A 15,130-nucleotide genomic window follows, 5' to 3' on the forward strand; every position below is an offset into this window, starting at 1 on the left:
GAGAGGGCTGTGTGTCAGGAATCAGTATGGGTACAAATCCAATTTATAATCCATCAAATTGGGTGAGTTCCTCATCTGTAGGAAATAGGAAGTTTCATGTTATGTTTTGAATTTATTGCTTTGAATTTCATGGGACCCTTTCATTGTTTGTTGTGCCACAAACCATGACTGATTTTAAGTAAGCAGTTTCAAAATATGTGAAACACCCAGGTCAAGGCAAGTTCTATCTTTCTTAGAAATGAAATGAGTGTCATGTTGTTACCTAGTACCAACTAAAAATAAATGTATTTGAACTTTTTTCCTGCATCTTTTTTCCTGCATACCTTGACTTTGGAGAATACTAGGATGAAAAGAAAAGGAAATTCAGACCTACATAAATAGTGTGAAACATTTGCTATATGCTTTCTCTAATTCCATTCATTAAAAAGTAATAATTTCTCAGCAAACTCTATATGGTCTTTACATTCTATATATCTACATTTGTTAGTTTTTTAAAAGAATATATTTTTTGAGGGGTGAAGGGATAAAATTCTCCATTTCAATATTACAAAGAATTAAATTTCACTTTTATAAAATTCTGTTTCATCCTTTTGATTCAGCAGAGAACAAAGTCACCAGCCACACCAAATGTAAAAGCTACTGAATTTGCTTTTCAAAAAGACTGCAATGCTCTGTTGCCAATGGGCATGGCACAGGGGATGAGAATCTCTTGTCTCCCACTGTTTCTGCTACAAGTACTATAGGCAGGCAAATTAATTAAGCAACCTTCATGGTGCATAATGGCATATGCCACTTTGAAATGATGCATGCATTTCAAAACCATTCAGAGAGTGGAAGTGGGATGATTAAGCACCTCGACTTTTGGTCTAGTTACCTTAAGTTCTTTTGTCTGCACAAATAGACCAGTGATTTCCCAAGAACAGAGACACTCTCTATATCAGGACATCCAGCTTTTGGCCATAACAGAAACACCGCACACTCCTGGTCTATATTGTTCTCTTTGCACTTTTGAGACCAGGAGGATATGCAGAGTTTGCACAAATGGAAAGCCTGCCAAACTGGAATTTAGGAGAGGATGTAGATTAACTTTTGGGCAAATATTTAAGCTAGGTTTCAACTTTATCAGAGCTCGGTAATTTATGTGCAGACAAAAGGCCTTTTCAATGATCTCCTTAAGAATAATTTAGAGAGCTTGTATACTTTAAGCTGCTTTAGTGCAGGACCTTAATTTAGCCATTTGAACAGCTTATAAGAAGTTTCTGGCACATGACTGAGACTGATTTGCATGTATTTCTGCAATAAAATGGTACACACCTCCCTTCAGTTGCAGACCAGCATAGTTGGCCAAATACAAGGAAGCCTTATTGCATTGGCATCACAGACTTGGTGACACCTGGTCCTAGGGGCTGCCAAGAGAGTGAGGCGGTTGTAGCCTGCTTCATCCTCTCCTTCTGCTGCCACCCTCACCACAGCCTTGACTTCCTCCCTGGGGATGGAGCCAGGCTGGTGACAAAGCCATGAGTGGTGTGTTCACCCATACACCAGTGATGGAGGGCCCCACTGGGGTGTCACCTAGTTTGGTCCACACACTCTACACATGCCCCGAGATGCCACTGCCTTATCGGTAGAATTAGAAGCCTATATTACACACAGTGTATCTTCTGTTCAGCCCTTCTTCCTTTACTGAAGTCTTTAAAAGACTGGATGTAGCACTAGTATTAGCCAGATCTGCAGAGATTCTTTGTGGAGCAAAATGTTCCAGCCATCAACCAGTAAATGCACCCAAGTACCCTGTAGTTTCTTGAATATGAAAATCAGTCACAGTGGCATGCTTCTACTTTTTGCACTTTTTTTGAAAGGTGAAAAATGATGTTTATCCCCTACTATGGACATGCAGAAATGGAGAATGAAAGCAGGAAAATGTTATTTGCCCTGTCTGTACCTGATCTGTAATGTAAAATGAATTAGTTTTCTTCCCAGTAAGACCAGATGCCCAATCTATTTTGAATATGTGTAATCACTTCTATAGACAGTGCTTGTCAGCCAATTATTAGTATTAGTATTAGTATTATCATTATGCTGCTTTATTTATATAGCACTGTAGGAACCAATGGTTTTCTAATATTCACAGGGACATAGGAATTTGCTTGGGGCATATTTCTTAGAGGGGAACAGCAAACAAAAGGTAATGGGCTTGAGGTGGGAGTTGAGGTCTACCAAATAGCCTGTCCCTGCTGGACATTGGATCCTTCTGCTGAAGTTGGCTCTCAAACTAGAGACTCAACTCAAGACTTGACTTGAAAGTATCTTGCAATGACTTGAGATTTAGACTTGATGTGAGACTTGGAGTGAAGACCTGAATGCATCACTATCTGGTTCCTGGATACAACTAGTGGTCCATACAGCCAAGGACGTGCCATATGGGAGCATTGGTTCCCCCAAGCTCTGGCTACTTGCCCTGTGAGGTTGGTAACCAAAAGAATAAGCATTCTGAAGATTCTAAACTCATCCGAATTTTGCACAAATACATTTTAATACATTTTTCTTAGTTTTTATTGCTTAATTTGAATATTGTTGTGACACTAGTAACAAAGACAGTAAAGTAAGAGAGAAACATGATAGATACTATAGTGATTGTTGGCATCCAAAAGCAAAGGAAAAACATTATGATATGACTATAAATCATGAACCACAGGATGAGCTTTTTCATTTAGTGTATCCTGTACAGTGACAAGCGACAAAGCTAAAAGGAGATCATTTCGTTTGGTGCTGTCATTTAAATAAAGTGAGGCCAAAGCTACTCAGCAGTTGCTATCATGAATGAGACGGCATTTCAAGAGTTTCAGGTAGTTGTCAATTTTGTTGGAGTCCCTACGCAAACAGTGCAGTAGGTTGTAGAAAGCGAATAGACGAGAATCTTCATCAGCCAGTTGGAGGGATGGGAGTCCCGACCACTGAGAATAGACTTCATTGCCCAAATCACTTGGATGAACCTATGGAAGAACAGGAAAAAAATTTTTAGCAGCTTTAGCAATCCTTGTGATATCTCTATTATTAGCACTGAAGATTCATTTTGAAATATGAGAAAATCCTGTCTTAGAGGGTATTTTTTTTAAAACACCAAAAAGTAATTGAGAAAAAACACACACATTGAGAAGAACATGCAAATTGAAGAGAAGAACATCATATTTGCACTTCTTAATAAAAGCTTTCAGATAGAGAAAGTAGGTTGAACAGTCTTGTACTTCAAGAGCTTGAATTAATTTTCACCCTGATTATTACTCAATTACATTGCATCTCTAATGAGCAAAGTGCTTTCAAATTATTTTTATATATAGAAAGAGAATGTCTTACTATTAGATTACATTATGAAACAGAACTCCCTTGGGTGAGATGGGACTGCTCACATATCAGAGTGGATATTTTTGATACAAAATGTGTACAGCACTTAAACTTTTTCATCCTCTCTTCTCCAAAACATAACTGGTTTGTTTTACAATTGCTTTCCCCCCTTCCGAGAGCTAGCAGCTTCTATTAACACCAAGGTGTATTGTTGTTGGTTGTTGTTGCTGCTGCTGTTGTTGTGTGCCTTCAAGTCATTTCCAACTTATAGTGACACTAAAGTTACCCTTAACAAGATATATTCAGAGGGGGTTTGCCTTTACTTTCCTCTGAGGCTGAGAGAGTGTGAGTTGCCAAAGATTTCCCAGTGGGTTTCCAGGCTTAGCAGAGATTTGAACCCTGATTTCCAGCATCATACTCCAGTCCCCAAACCATTATATCATGCTGGCTTCCACCATGCTGTATAGATTATCTAAAATCAGTTGACTACAGCATACTTAGCTTTGTTGGGTTGTAGTCAATATAATAATAATAATAATAATAATAATAATAATAATAATAATAATAATAATAATAATATACCGCCCTATCCGGGCGGTTGACAACAGTAAAATATAAAATATAACAATTAAAAACACTTTATCCCTCCCCCCCTTAAGACAATATTAAACAGTATAACATATTAAAAACACAATATCAAGCATAAAAACAGCAGTTAAAACCCTGATATCCCTCTGTTGATCCTCGACCATCACTGAGATGAGGCCACGGGAGGAATGAGGGAATCAGGGAACCTGGGCCGGGATGGTTAGTCTGGAAAGGCCTGCCGGAAGAGATCCGTCTTGACTGCTTTTTTAAAGCTGTCTAATGATGTTATCTGACGGATCTCATCCGGCAGGTCGTTCCAGAGTTTGGGGGCGACAGCAGAGAACGCCCTCTGGGAGGTCGCCGCAAGCCTAGATTTTAAAGGCTGCAGTAAGTTCTTCCCAGCGGACCGGAGAGCGCGGGGAGGATTGTACGGGAGGAGGCGGTCTCTGAGGTAGCTTGGATCCAACCATTTAGGGCTTTAAAGGTGATAACCAACACCTTGTACTGGGCCCGGAAGTTGATAGGCAGCCAGTGGAGGGACCTCAAAACCGGAGTAATGTGGTCCCTCCTAGATGTTCCCGAGACAAGCCTGGCTGCCATGTTTTGAACCAGCTGTGATTTCCGAGTCAAGCACAGGGGTAGCCCCATGTAGAGTGCATTACAGAAGTCAAGGCTATAGGGAAAGAGCTGAGAACCTTCTTCTATCTGTGGGATCATATAAGATCAGCAATGGATGGTTTGATGAGTGTTTCAGTCTAATACTTCTAGAAGGCACCAGCTTCTGGAAAACTGATTAAGATTCTACCCTCAACCTATTATCAGTTTCCAAAGTCAGCCAAACTGGAAGTCACTGGCAGATGATTTAGAAACCATCAAAACAGAGATTTAGAAAAACTGCATTCATTCTAGATTTGCTGGGCTGCAGGGGAAGCAGCCATATTCTAAGGAAAAAGGATTATTGCTAAAGAGCTCCACCTGATGTTTTTGCCATTTGTTCAGGGCATGGGTAGAGAAGGAAAGTTCTTTGGCTTTTTGTGGTCTGCTTCACCAACAGAGTGAATGATAGAACTGGTCAGGCTACATTGAAGGCCTAAATTTTGGACATTAGTGATCCAGAGACTGGACTGTAAACTGGTGATGCATTGCCAATTTATGACAGCATGAGATATTCACATGCAGGGCTTTTGAGATAACAATGCTCTAGTCAGACCTCTAATCTAAATTATTAGATTAATGGAATGGGAACAGAGCAGGTTCAGGTCTGCAAAATACATATTTTGAAGAATATATTAACATGCATATTTATTTTACTTGTAATGTACATGTTATGGAGTGCTTCTAATACTGAGTAGAAATAGTTAATCATTGCTAATCAGAGAAGTATCCACAGGCAATGTGACATATACATTTTAACTTAATAAAATACAAAAAGTAAGTAAGTAAGAAAGAAAGAGAACAAGAGATGATCAAAGAAAGGAAGTGTAAATATGAATTATTATGGAATGCATCCTGCATTGAAAGTCAGAGAAAGAGGATGCAATCCTCTATGTACTTTCTCTCAGAATAAGCCCTATTGTGGTAGTGGGATATAATTCTGAATTAACAGTCATATGACAATCAGACTGCTAGTCCTATCTACATTCCTTCATTTTCAGATGTCATCATGCCCTATTCTTTTAAAGAATATAGTAATAGTGCAAAATGTTGCATAAATTCTCTTATAAGAGGTGTGCTAGATCTATAACATGCTTCATTTCTTCTTGCAGTAGCACATGTCTTCTGATTCTGTGGCTGCAACTGCACTGCAGAAATATTGCAGGTTGACACCTCTTTAACTGTTATCGGTCCATCCTATAAAAACTGGAATTTGTAGTTTCTTGTGGCACCAGGGCTCACTTACAGAGAAGGCTAAATATCTCACAAAACTACAAATTCCAGAATTCCATAGGACTGAGCCATGGCAGTGAAACTGGTATCAAACTGCATCATTTATATAGTGCAGATGTAGCCTATGACATGTATTGGGAATCCAAAAACTGTCCAGATCTGCAAGTCTGTGATGTATATTGGCTCTGGTTATATATGAATAAAAAGGTTTCCTTCATAAGCAACATGAAAAATATTAAATGTTTACTCTGTGACCACCCAGCAGTATCAGGGTGCATCTACACTGTAGAAGTAAAGTACATGTACACCACTTTAAGTGCTGTAGGTCCTTCTTATGGAATTCTGGTATTTGCAGTTTTACAAGGTTTTCAGGCTTCTCTGACAAAGAGTGCTGAATTACCAGTCACAGGATTCTGTAGGATGGAGCCATGGCAGTGGTATCAAAGTGCACTATTTCAATAGTGTAGATGCACTCTCAGTCAAATGATATTCTGTTCCTGATGGGTCTTTCCCTCCTTAATGGATTTTCTGTGCTAAGAGATACGTAAGCTAGAGCAAAGAGTCAGAAAGCATAGACATGTTATAAATGGAAGACAGCAGCATCTAGACTCCATATACAACTCTATGAATGTTGCAGGACAATTGTATGCTAAACGTGTTGCTGAGGTTTCTTAGACAGCATTTACTGTTTCTTTGTCTTTGTCTTTAACTTTCTGAAATATTTCTCTGAAACTTTTTCCTTTTAACTGAATGTGTACTTTGAGGGAAAAACAGACTGGCATGAAAGCCAGCTTCCAGCCAATTTGGGACCGTGGTATACAGAAGCCACATGTCCCCAAGACACCTGGAAGTCGCAGCAGCATTCAGATGGAGGCCAACTTCCAGGTGCTCCGATGGCGTGGTGTTTACATGCTGCACACCAGTGAAGCGGCTTGAAGTTGCCCATTGATGTGGCAGCTGGAAAAAGCTGAATATTTTTCCATCCCAAAAGGAGTGGCTCTTTGCTGCTCCTTTTTTGGCTGGCTTCAAGGCAGATTGGGGCCATGGTGTGTGTTCGTTGTGGCCCAATCCATCTTTGGAAGGGGTGGCTTCAAGCTGCCCCTTCAGGGCCATCTGTTTCAGCCTTTTGTTTCACTGTATGGATTAGGAAGAAGAAAGAATTTCAGAACCTTTTTTACTCACCCGTCCAACTATTCTCTCCATTCCCTCCAGAAGCCGTTTGTTCTGTGCCTCAATCTCCACAGCCTTCCAGAGAATGGTATCAGGAGCTTCCCTGATTCTTTGTACCTCAGAGGCCAGATGGAGTAGAGGGTCATTCCAGGAGCGGAGTACACTCAGCACTAGATTTAGCAGGTCCTCATGCTGCTCATTCACACAAAATAATGTTGTTAAATACTGCCACACAAACTTTATGCAAGAGGTACGTAATATATTCTGAAGTGCAATGTTGTAAATATCATATTAGTCTTGAGTGTGTCCATTTACCAGATAGAGCAAGAGGCTGATAGGAAATTAATCAACCAGGATTTGACAAGTATTCTTTTAAAATAACAGCATACCTAAATACATATTATCAGTTCATTTTTCCAGCATTATTAGATGGTAGATGGTGTTTTATTGGAAGAAAGAAGCTACTCTGTCCTGCCCTGATGAACAGAATGCAACTTAATCTGATGATTAGCCTCAGCATTAATCAAACTTATTTATTTATTTTAGAAATATGGGATCTGGAAAATATTTGAACACATAATGGAAGATGCAATCTGTGGTAGGCCACTTCATCCAGAGCATTTTGAATGTCTACATATAGCACAGCAAACATGCCCAGGCATGGCTCTGATTTGCCTTTGAAGTGTTTTGCTTCTGGCTAGATTTCTTTTCTTTTGAAACTTTGCCACTGCTTGGGGTGAATGGGAAGATCAAAGGACCTTTTGCTTTCCTGGGATCCTCCTAGCCATTTCTCTGCCCTTGAGACCTCTCAAATGTTGACACTAACACTTTTACACTTCGCTTACTGTGGCAAAATTCACCTACCCTGCGGCACAACCTTTCCCTGCTTCTTGTACTGGAAGAACTTCAGTGCTACTGAGTCCAAATGCTCAAACACCACTCTTTTAGCCAAAACAAACAGAGAGAGGTCTGCATCCCATGTTTTGATTTCTGAGAAGTCTGCTTATTCAATGGAGCAGTAGCACTCAAAATGAAATCCATTTTGCCTGGGAGTCAATAAGAATTTGATGTCAAATGGCTCTTGAATATTTTAAATACTTTCCGAATGTTTCCCAACAGTGCCAATTTCCTCTACAAATATAGGGACTAGAAACCTATTAATTAGACACCCACCCCCGCCAGTAGTATAAGGTAAATATCAATAATGTTTTTAGCATGTCAGAAGCTGGCACATTGGGTTATATAACACAGCATATACTTTAGACGTACCATCTTCCCCATCCTTACCAGATGTGCCATCTCCTTCAGCCCCAACTGAAGCATGATTGTTACCAAAAAGATATTACCTCCACTTCTATCGCTAGGATAGATAGTGATGATTTCACAAGTCCTGCATGAGCATTTCCTGATTTTTGTGGAAGAAAATATTATTTTAATATGCACATGAATTACTATTGCATGAGCCAAGGAGACCTTTCTGTTTCATTTTATTTATGAGTACTTGAATTTATGAGTATGGTTTATTTATTTATTTATTTTATCATTTTTTGTTCTAAAAAGTCTATTAAATTTTGAAACATTTATTGAAGAAATTGGTTGCAAGTTGTAGAAATATCTGTCCCTCATAAGACTAAGCCTGACAAATTTCAGATGGCTAATTGGAGATAACATTATGTAGGTTTTCTCCTTCCAATTTTGTTGAACTACCAAGTCACACCATGCCTGACTATTGGCTACATTCACTGGATATATCATATCAATAGCCATAGCACTTACATTTTTATACCGCTAGGTACTCTCTAAGTGGTTTATAATGTGTTAGCCAATTGCCTGCACTCAATGGACATCAAACCATATATACATATTTCCAAATCCTGCTGTACAGCTTGGAATGATTCAGAAAGATTTCTTTCATGATTTTTATAGACAATCTCTGGAATCCTGTTGGTTACATATGTTTCAGAGGAAGAAACTAGCAGCCCACCTCTGAGTATTCCTTGCCTAAGAAAACCCTATGAAAAATTCATGGGGTCACCATAAGTCAACATGTGACTTGAAGGCACAAACACGTATACACAACACATCCTTTTACATTCATTGCCGCCACCTCCCCCACAGGCCTGCTGCAAAAGGGAGGTGAGCATTTTTTTTGGACATTTAATGGCTGGGGAAGAGCATGGGGAGCCCAGGCAGCACCCAAGAATAGTCATTTGTCTCCTAGAGAGATCATGGGAAATACAGGAGAGAAACATGCTGCTTGTGCAACCTGATGCTGTCCAAGTAACCCACACTCTCCTTCTGCATTAAATGGCCAAAGGAGTGCACTGTTGATTTTAAAGTAGGCTTGTGTGCCCAGGAATCATTAGCTAGGAACTCCCACACAGGCACTCCAACCCTTGGGTTACACTCCAACGCGAGTGATGTAGGATTTCATCCAGTCATTTTGAAAATGGTATACAGTACAGCACAGAGGTGGCCCTAGTTTAAAAAAATCAGCTTCTGAAAACTTTCAGAAGGACACATGCAGTGGTTATCATGGAACAATAGCCTTCAAATTTGGGTACAGGATGATTTGCTTCCTTTTATCCTCTGTTGTGAGGGGATAGAAGATGGGGTGTTGTCGTTGTTATTGTTGTTTTGGCAATTTGTATGAACATGGATCTCTATGAATATCATATAGACTTGCCTAGATAAGAAAACTGCAAAATTTCAAAAGGCTATATTTTTGGCCTGAGAGCCTTATGATGAAACTGAGGGAAATCGTTTAAGACCTTTGCTTGTGTAAAAGGATGGGGACTAGTGATGGATGTGGAACATATGAAACAGGTGTAGATGAATTTGAAATTTCATTTCCCATGTAAATACACAGTGCTACACATACAACCCAGTCTAACAATCTGGACAAAAGCTCTCGTAATGTTACCACTCCTTGGAGAGAGAAATAGCAAAGAGCACTAAAGACGAAACAGCCTTGCAGTATATTATCTAAACATCCTTTCCCCAGCCTTTATAGTAGAGAGGTCCAATGAAGCCATTTACTGTAATCAGAAATTGCAGTTGTCAGTCACAAAACTATACCTCTCTTTCCTTTCAACCTTTTTTACCATCTTATTTTGATTATACAGTCAACTTGGGGAGAAATGGAACAGTTTCCAGGGGAGTCTGTGCCTCCTCCTGAATCCTAAAGCCTTAAAAATTATGTTCAGATTGATTCTGTTTTTGAGGTGTCTTGTTTTGATTTGGATATCTAAATCTTTCTGAATAAGCCTGATATGTTTCAGATTCATAGGCCTGAAACACACAGTCTGGAAGGAGTGGCCACAGTCCCAAACCGACCCTTTCACACAAACATAGATCTTAAACTGTTTTCTTCAGTTTCATCCTAAGGCTCTCAGCCCAAAACATAGCCTTTCGACAGTAAGGGCTGTTCGACAGTGGAACACATTCCCTCGGAGTGTGGTGGAAACTCCCTCCTTGGAAGTCTTTAAACAGAATTTGGATGGCCATCTGACTGGTATGCTTTGATTGGGAGTTCCTGCATGGGAGGGGGTTGGACTGGATGGCCCTTGTAGTTTCTACCAACTCTATGATTCTATGACCCTCCTAAAAAGGCTGGCTTTTCTCAGCTTAGTACGGCCTCAGCATGGCTTCCAACCACTTCGGGGGCATTCATAATGTAAACGCCAGACCCCCAAAGTGGCCAGAAGCTGCTTTATTTGGCTTGTGTATCTTAGTTACTCTAAAGCACACCCTTATTATGCCACTATGGCTGGATTCTGAGGTTTCTAAATTAGCAAATGAATTTCTTTTCATTATTTCCTTAGAAGCTTATTCATATAAGCCAGATTTGGCTTCTCCCAGCCAATTCTGGGAGTCTTCTACTGCATTGATTTTTTCTTTTTTCCACCATTAGAAGTGGGGCACTATCAGCAGCACTCTTTGCTATGAACCTTTTATATGCTGTAACTCCACACTCTTTCAATTTTATAGGTTTTCCTAGGTTTCCTGCGACCATTCTAGGTGTCCCTCATTCTTCTTTTTCATCTTTAGAATGAAATCTGTAGATGTTTTTATCTGCAACCTGCTCTTGGCTTGCTCTTAATTATATAGAATGTGATATATATGTATAAATAAAATGAGCACACTTACATGAATCTGTTGAGCTTGCTCTTTGTCTTCAGGAGTAATGAGGGAAGAAGTATGACAGCTGTTAACAGCCTTTGCAATAAACCCCCGGCCCTGAGTGTAGCGTTCATCCTGAAGATAGGCAAAGATTACTTTTAATGCACTAGGTAACTCTCATAAAAGAAAAGAAACACTGTATTTCACCTTTTCTTTTCATTTGTTACCTGAACAAAATTTATCCATTAATTTTGTATCAGAGCTTTATTACATGCACCCCTATGACTGAGTCAACAGTAATTTGCTTTAACTGTACTGGGGGAAAATCACTTTTGACTATCAGATTTCTCCATAATCCCGTTATAAATACGATCTGACTTATTTTGTGAAGTGCTTCACAGTCTGTGACCCCAGTAAATAGTGTGGTACAGAAAATTTCTTCTGCCAAACTTCAAAGTGACAAAACAGAATGGACTTTAAAAAAAAAGCTATTTTTCTTCCTACAAAGCATTCTGCTAAGATTGCTCTTTGCTGTTTGGTTCTGCTCCTTTTTACTTGTTACTTTAAAAGGCTTCTATATATTCCTTCTGTGTTTTCTTTCACACCACTCCATCTGTTTCTGTTGTGACTCCTAAGGGGAGACTTCTGTGAGACAAACCCTTCGGTACTCTTGGACTGTTAATGAGACCTAACAATCTGCTCTTCTCTCCTTTCCTAAATTTGTGTCTTAAGCATCATGTACTTAATGTCTCTATACTATGATATGAAGTGTGATTTTTTTCAACACTGCTGAGAAGTGTGCTCAGTTCATCTGGTATTCTGAAGGTCATTTCTTTTCATCCCCAAACTAAAATAGAATATCTTGTTGAACGTTCATTCTAGTAATCTGCTTAGAAGAGAGTGTAACTGTCTTCATGATATTAAATATGGCTTTAGAAAAAATTAAAGATTGTTAATTAAAGTTTATTATGTTTTAGTACAAAAAGTGTATTTGATAATGAGTACATAGAGTAAGATCTTTTAGATTATATTCAGTAAGCTGACCTGTGTGTGTTGATAGAACAGAAAGATATATTCAAGGGTATGCTATGCAGTTGAACTTTTGATATCGTTATAATAATAAGGGTGATACGAAAGCCCAAGAAAAACAATAAATCAGTAACTTAGCACTTTATTTGTGATATTTCCTATAATGAAATTGAAGCAGAAAGGATAAACTAGCTACCTCTTTGCCATAGCTACCAATAACTATTACACACACACACACACACACACACACACACACACACACACTGCCCAAATTTGCTATAGTGTGGAGTGGGCAATATGTGAACATCCAAATGTTGTACTACAGTTCTCATCAGACCTTGCCAACGTGGCTAATGATGCTAATGAGAATTGGTGGTGAAGCTAATGAGAATTGCAGTCTAGCACCATGTAGATGGCTACAGGTTGCCTATTCATGCCATACAGCCTGCCATGTCTTCCTGTTTGCTTTACTTTGGAATACATTCTGTTAAAAGTTACATTCTGTGAAAGGCTTGCATACTTACAAATTCATTGAATATTTCTGCAGAAAGAGAATGGATATAGTGTGAGAGTTTGACAGCACGGTCAAAAAGATCCCCCAGGGACACCTGGCAACTGTCAGAACCATTGGGACAAATAGGTGAAGAAGTTACACACTTTCTTGACAAGAACGTGTTAGTCATCAGCAGGATAGCCAACAGCACACCTGTTCAGGTAAAAAAACGTAGCAGGTATACAGAAAACAAACAATTTAAGAGAAGAGAAACAGTATTATGTGCTTTTTTGGTTCTTACTTTAATGCTTGGTTACATTAAACAACCATATGTGAGAAAACCAATTTGTGCACTAAGTAAATATAGATATATAATCAGATTTGCATAAACGTTAAGAGTGTGGAAAAATAGGTTGAGTCCTTTCCGTCTCTGGCTTCTCCCAGGAGTGGCTTGCTTCTCTAAAAACATATGGCATTTAAATTAAATTTGTGGGAGGGTGGCTAGGTCACTCTCAAGATTTTGATTGTCTTGGGATTCTGTCTGCAAGTTTTCCGCAGCTGTGCTTTTTAAACTCTTCTGCATATGTACGTCTTAAGTGCTTACATTAAAAAGAAGAAGAAGAAGAAGAAGTGTACTGTGATTCCTTCATTGGGGCTTCTGAATGTGTTGAGTGTGCACTGCTGCAAAATCCTCTCAAGCTTTATAATTTATATTACATAATCTTTAAAGATTAGAACTTGATAATTCTGTACATGGGCTGTAAATTGGTCATATTTGAAAAATACAGAAATTAGTCAAATATATTAGTTACCAGCTGGATGTATTTATTTTATATTTGCTTGAACTGTGCTCAAGGAAGCCTTTTTATAAAGAATAGATTCAATTAAATTTAATAATAGTGATGATTTATTATTGGGAGAAGCTTTGTTCCAGGGATAAAGCACATGCCTGGCATATAGGAGGTTCCAGGTTCAATCCCAGACATCTCCAGTTAGAAAGATCATAGAAAGGTGGTGAGAAACTTTCTTCCTTGTGATCTTTCTGGACAGCCATAACCTATCTGAGCAGATAATACTGACTTAAGGGAGAAACATTCTGATTTGTGTTATCATCACTTCTAATGGTCTGAAATTTGGAGAAGATTTTTTCCATATGTTTTTCTTTTCAAGAATGTATTTTTCTTGAAATGTAGAAAAACTCCTTGTTAGGTACCTATTCAATGATTATTCAATTTTATATTCTCCTAATCTAAATAAGTGGAGAGAGTGGTAAGACACATACCTTTCAATGAAGTCTTTTTGTCAGTCATGGCGAAAACCATCTCTGCTGACTTGCTTTATCAAGCAGAAGATGGAAGTTCTCATTCGTAGCACCTTTAGGCTCCATCTTTATATACACTTAGGTGCCCATTTTGCATAAATGAAGCAGGTTTGGACAGGCTTTGGTCACTTTGCACATCACCTATTAACGTTCATAATTGCAAACATCAAATGGTCCTTATTCATATTCAGCAAGAGCTGGTGGGCTCCAAGAATAATCCTGATTAATTAAGTTGGTTACAAAAGTTCAGCTTTAAAAATCATATAAATTATAGCCAATCTGACCGTTTCTCATTGTTATTTTTAATGCGACTAGAAGAGAAGATTAGAGAAGAAAATTAGATATTATGAATATGGAAATGTCTATCAAAGGTGATGGAGATAAGCAAATTATGTTATTTTATTTGTCATCTTTAAGAAATAGTAGATTTTGCACTTAAATGGTTTATTAAAGGCTTACTGCTGTAATAAAGAACTGGAAATAAAAAAGAACGTCAATTTGATTTGTTTAGATCTTTGTTGGTTAACTATTGCACATCATAAGAATCTCACCTGTGTTTTTAAAATAAATTTAAGAGAAAATAATGTACAGTGGGTCCTTGGAATCTGCTGGGGTTTGGTTCCAGCCTCCCCCTTCCTATGGATAGTAAAATTCGTGGATGCTCAAGTCCAGTTAAATACAATGACACAGTAAAATGGTGTCCTTTATATAAAATGGCAAAATCAAGGTTTGCCTTTTGGAATGTACATATTTTTGAATATTTTCAAGCTGTGGGTTGTTGACTCCATGGATAAGGAATCCATGAATTCAGAGGGCTGGCTGTAATTATTTGGCTGTGATACCTGAAAAACCAGAGAGGGGTCATTTTGTTGTCCATCTGCACCTAGGTTAGGCTATGGGTTTCTTGCACCTTTCCACCTCCATCTACCTTCATATGAAGATTCTGGCCATAGCTGGGTCAGCTAAGTCAAGATGAATCCAAGATGAAGTTTTTTTAAAAAAGTTAAATATAGTTCACCCTGTGTATCCATTGATTCCCCCCCCCCTCCACACACACACACAAATACAACCATCCATAGCTTGAAAATATTCAAAAATAACAGAAATCCCAAAAGCAAATCTTTTCATTATACCATTGTATTTCATGAGATTTGAGCAGCCACGGATTTTGGTATCCA

At 38.6% G+C, this 15,130-nt stretch overlaps 1 protein-coding gene across 1 annotated transcript; it reads right to left on the bottom strand.

The window, feature by feature from the left end:
• Positions 1–2,554: 2,554 nt before the first annotated feature.
• On the bottom strand, positions 2,555–13,941 carry PRL (prolactin). Its single transcript, XM_042464422.1, has 5 exons — positions 13,914–13,941; positions 12,663–12,844; positions 11,137–11,244; positions 7,000–7,179; positions 2,555–2,993 (listed from the first exon to the last, which is right to left on the bottom strand). The coding sequence occupies exons 1-5, from the start codon at positions 13,939–13,941 to the stop codon at positions 2,802–2,804; spliced, it is 690 nt and encodes a 229-aa protein (XP_042320356.1). The 3' UTR covers positions 2,555–2,801.
• Between the last annotated feature and the right edge of the window lie 1,189 nt (positions 13,942–15,130).

This window comes from Sceloporus undulatus, chromosome 4, assembly GCF_019175285.1.
Source record: "Sceloporus undulatus isolate JIND9_A2432 ecotype Alabama chromosome 4, SceUnd_v1.1, whole genome shotgun sequence".
Taxonomy (NCBI): Eukaryota; Metazoa; Chordata; class Lepidosauria; order Squamata; family Phrynosomatidae; genus Sceloporus; species Sceloporus undulatus.

Coding starts and splice junctions, on each gene's coding strand:
- PRL (XM_042464422.1), bottom strand. CDS start 13,941: ATGACTGACAAAAAGACTTCATTGAAAG. Junction 11,245..12,662: donor CAGAAATATTCAATGAATTT/GTAAGTATGCAA, acceptor GCCTATCTTCAG/GATGAACGCTACACTCAGGG. Junction 7,180..11,136: donor AGCAAGCTCAACAGATTCAT/GTAAGTGTGCTC, acceptor GTGAATGAGCAG/CATGAGGACCTGCTAAATCT.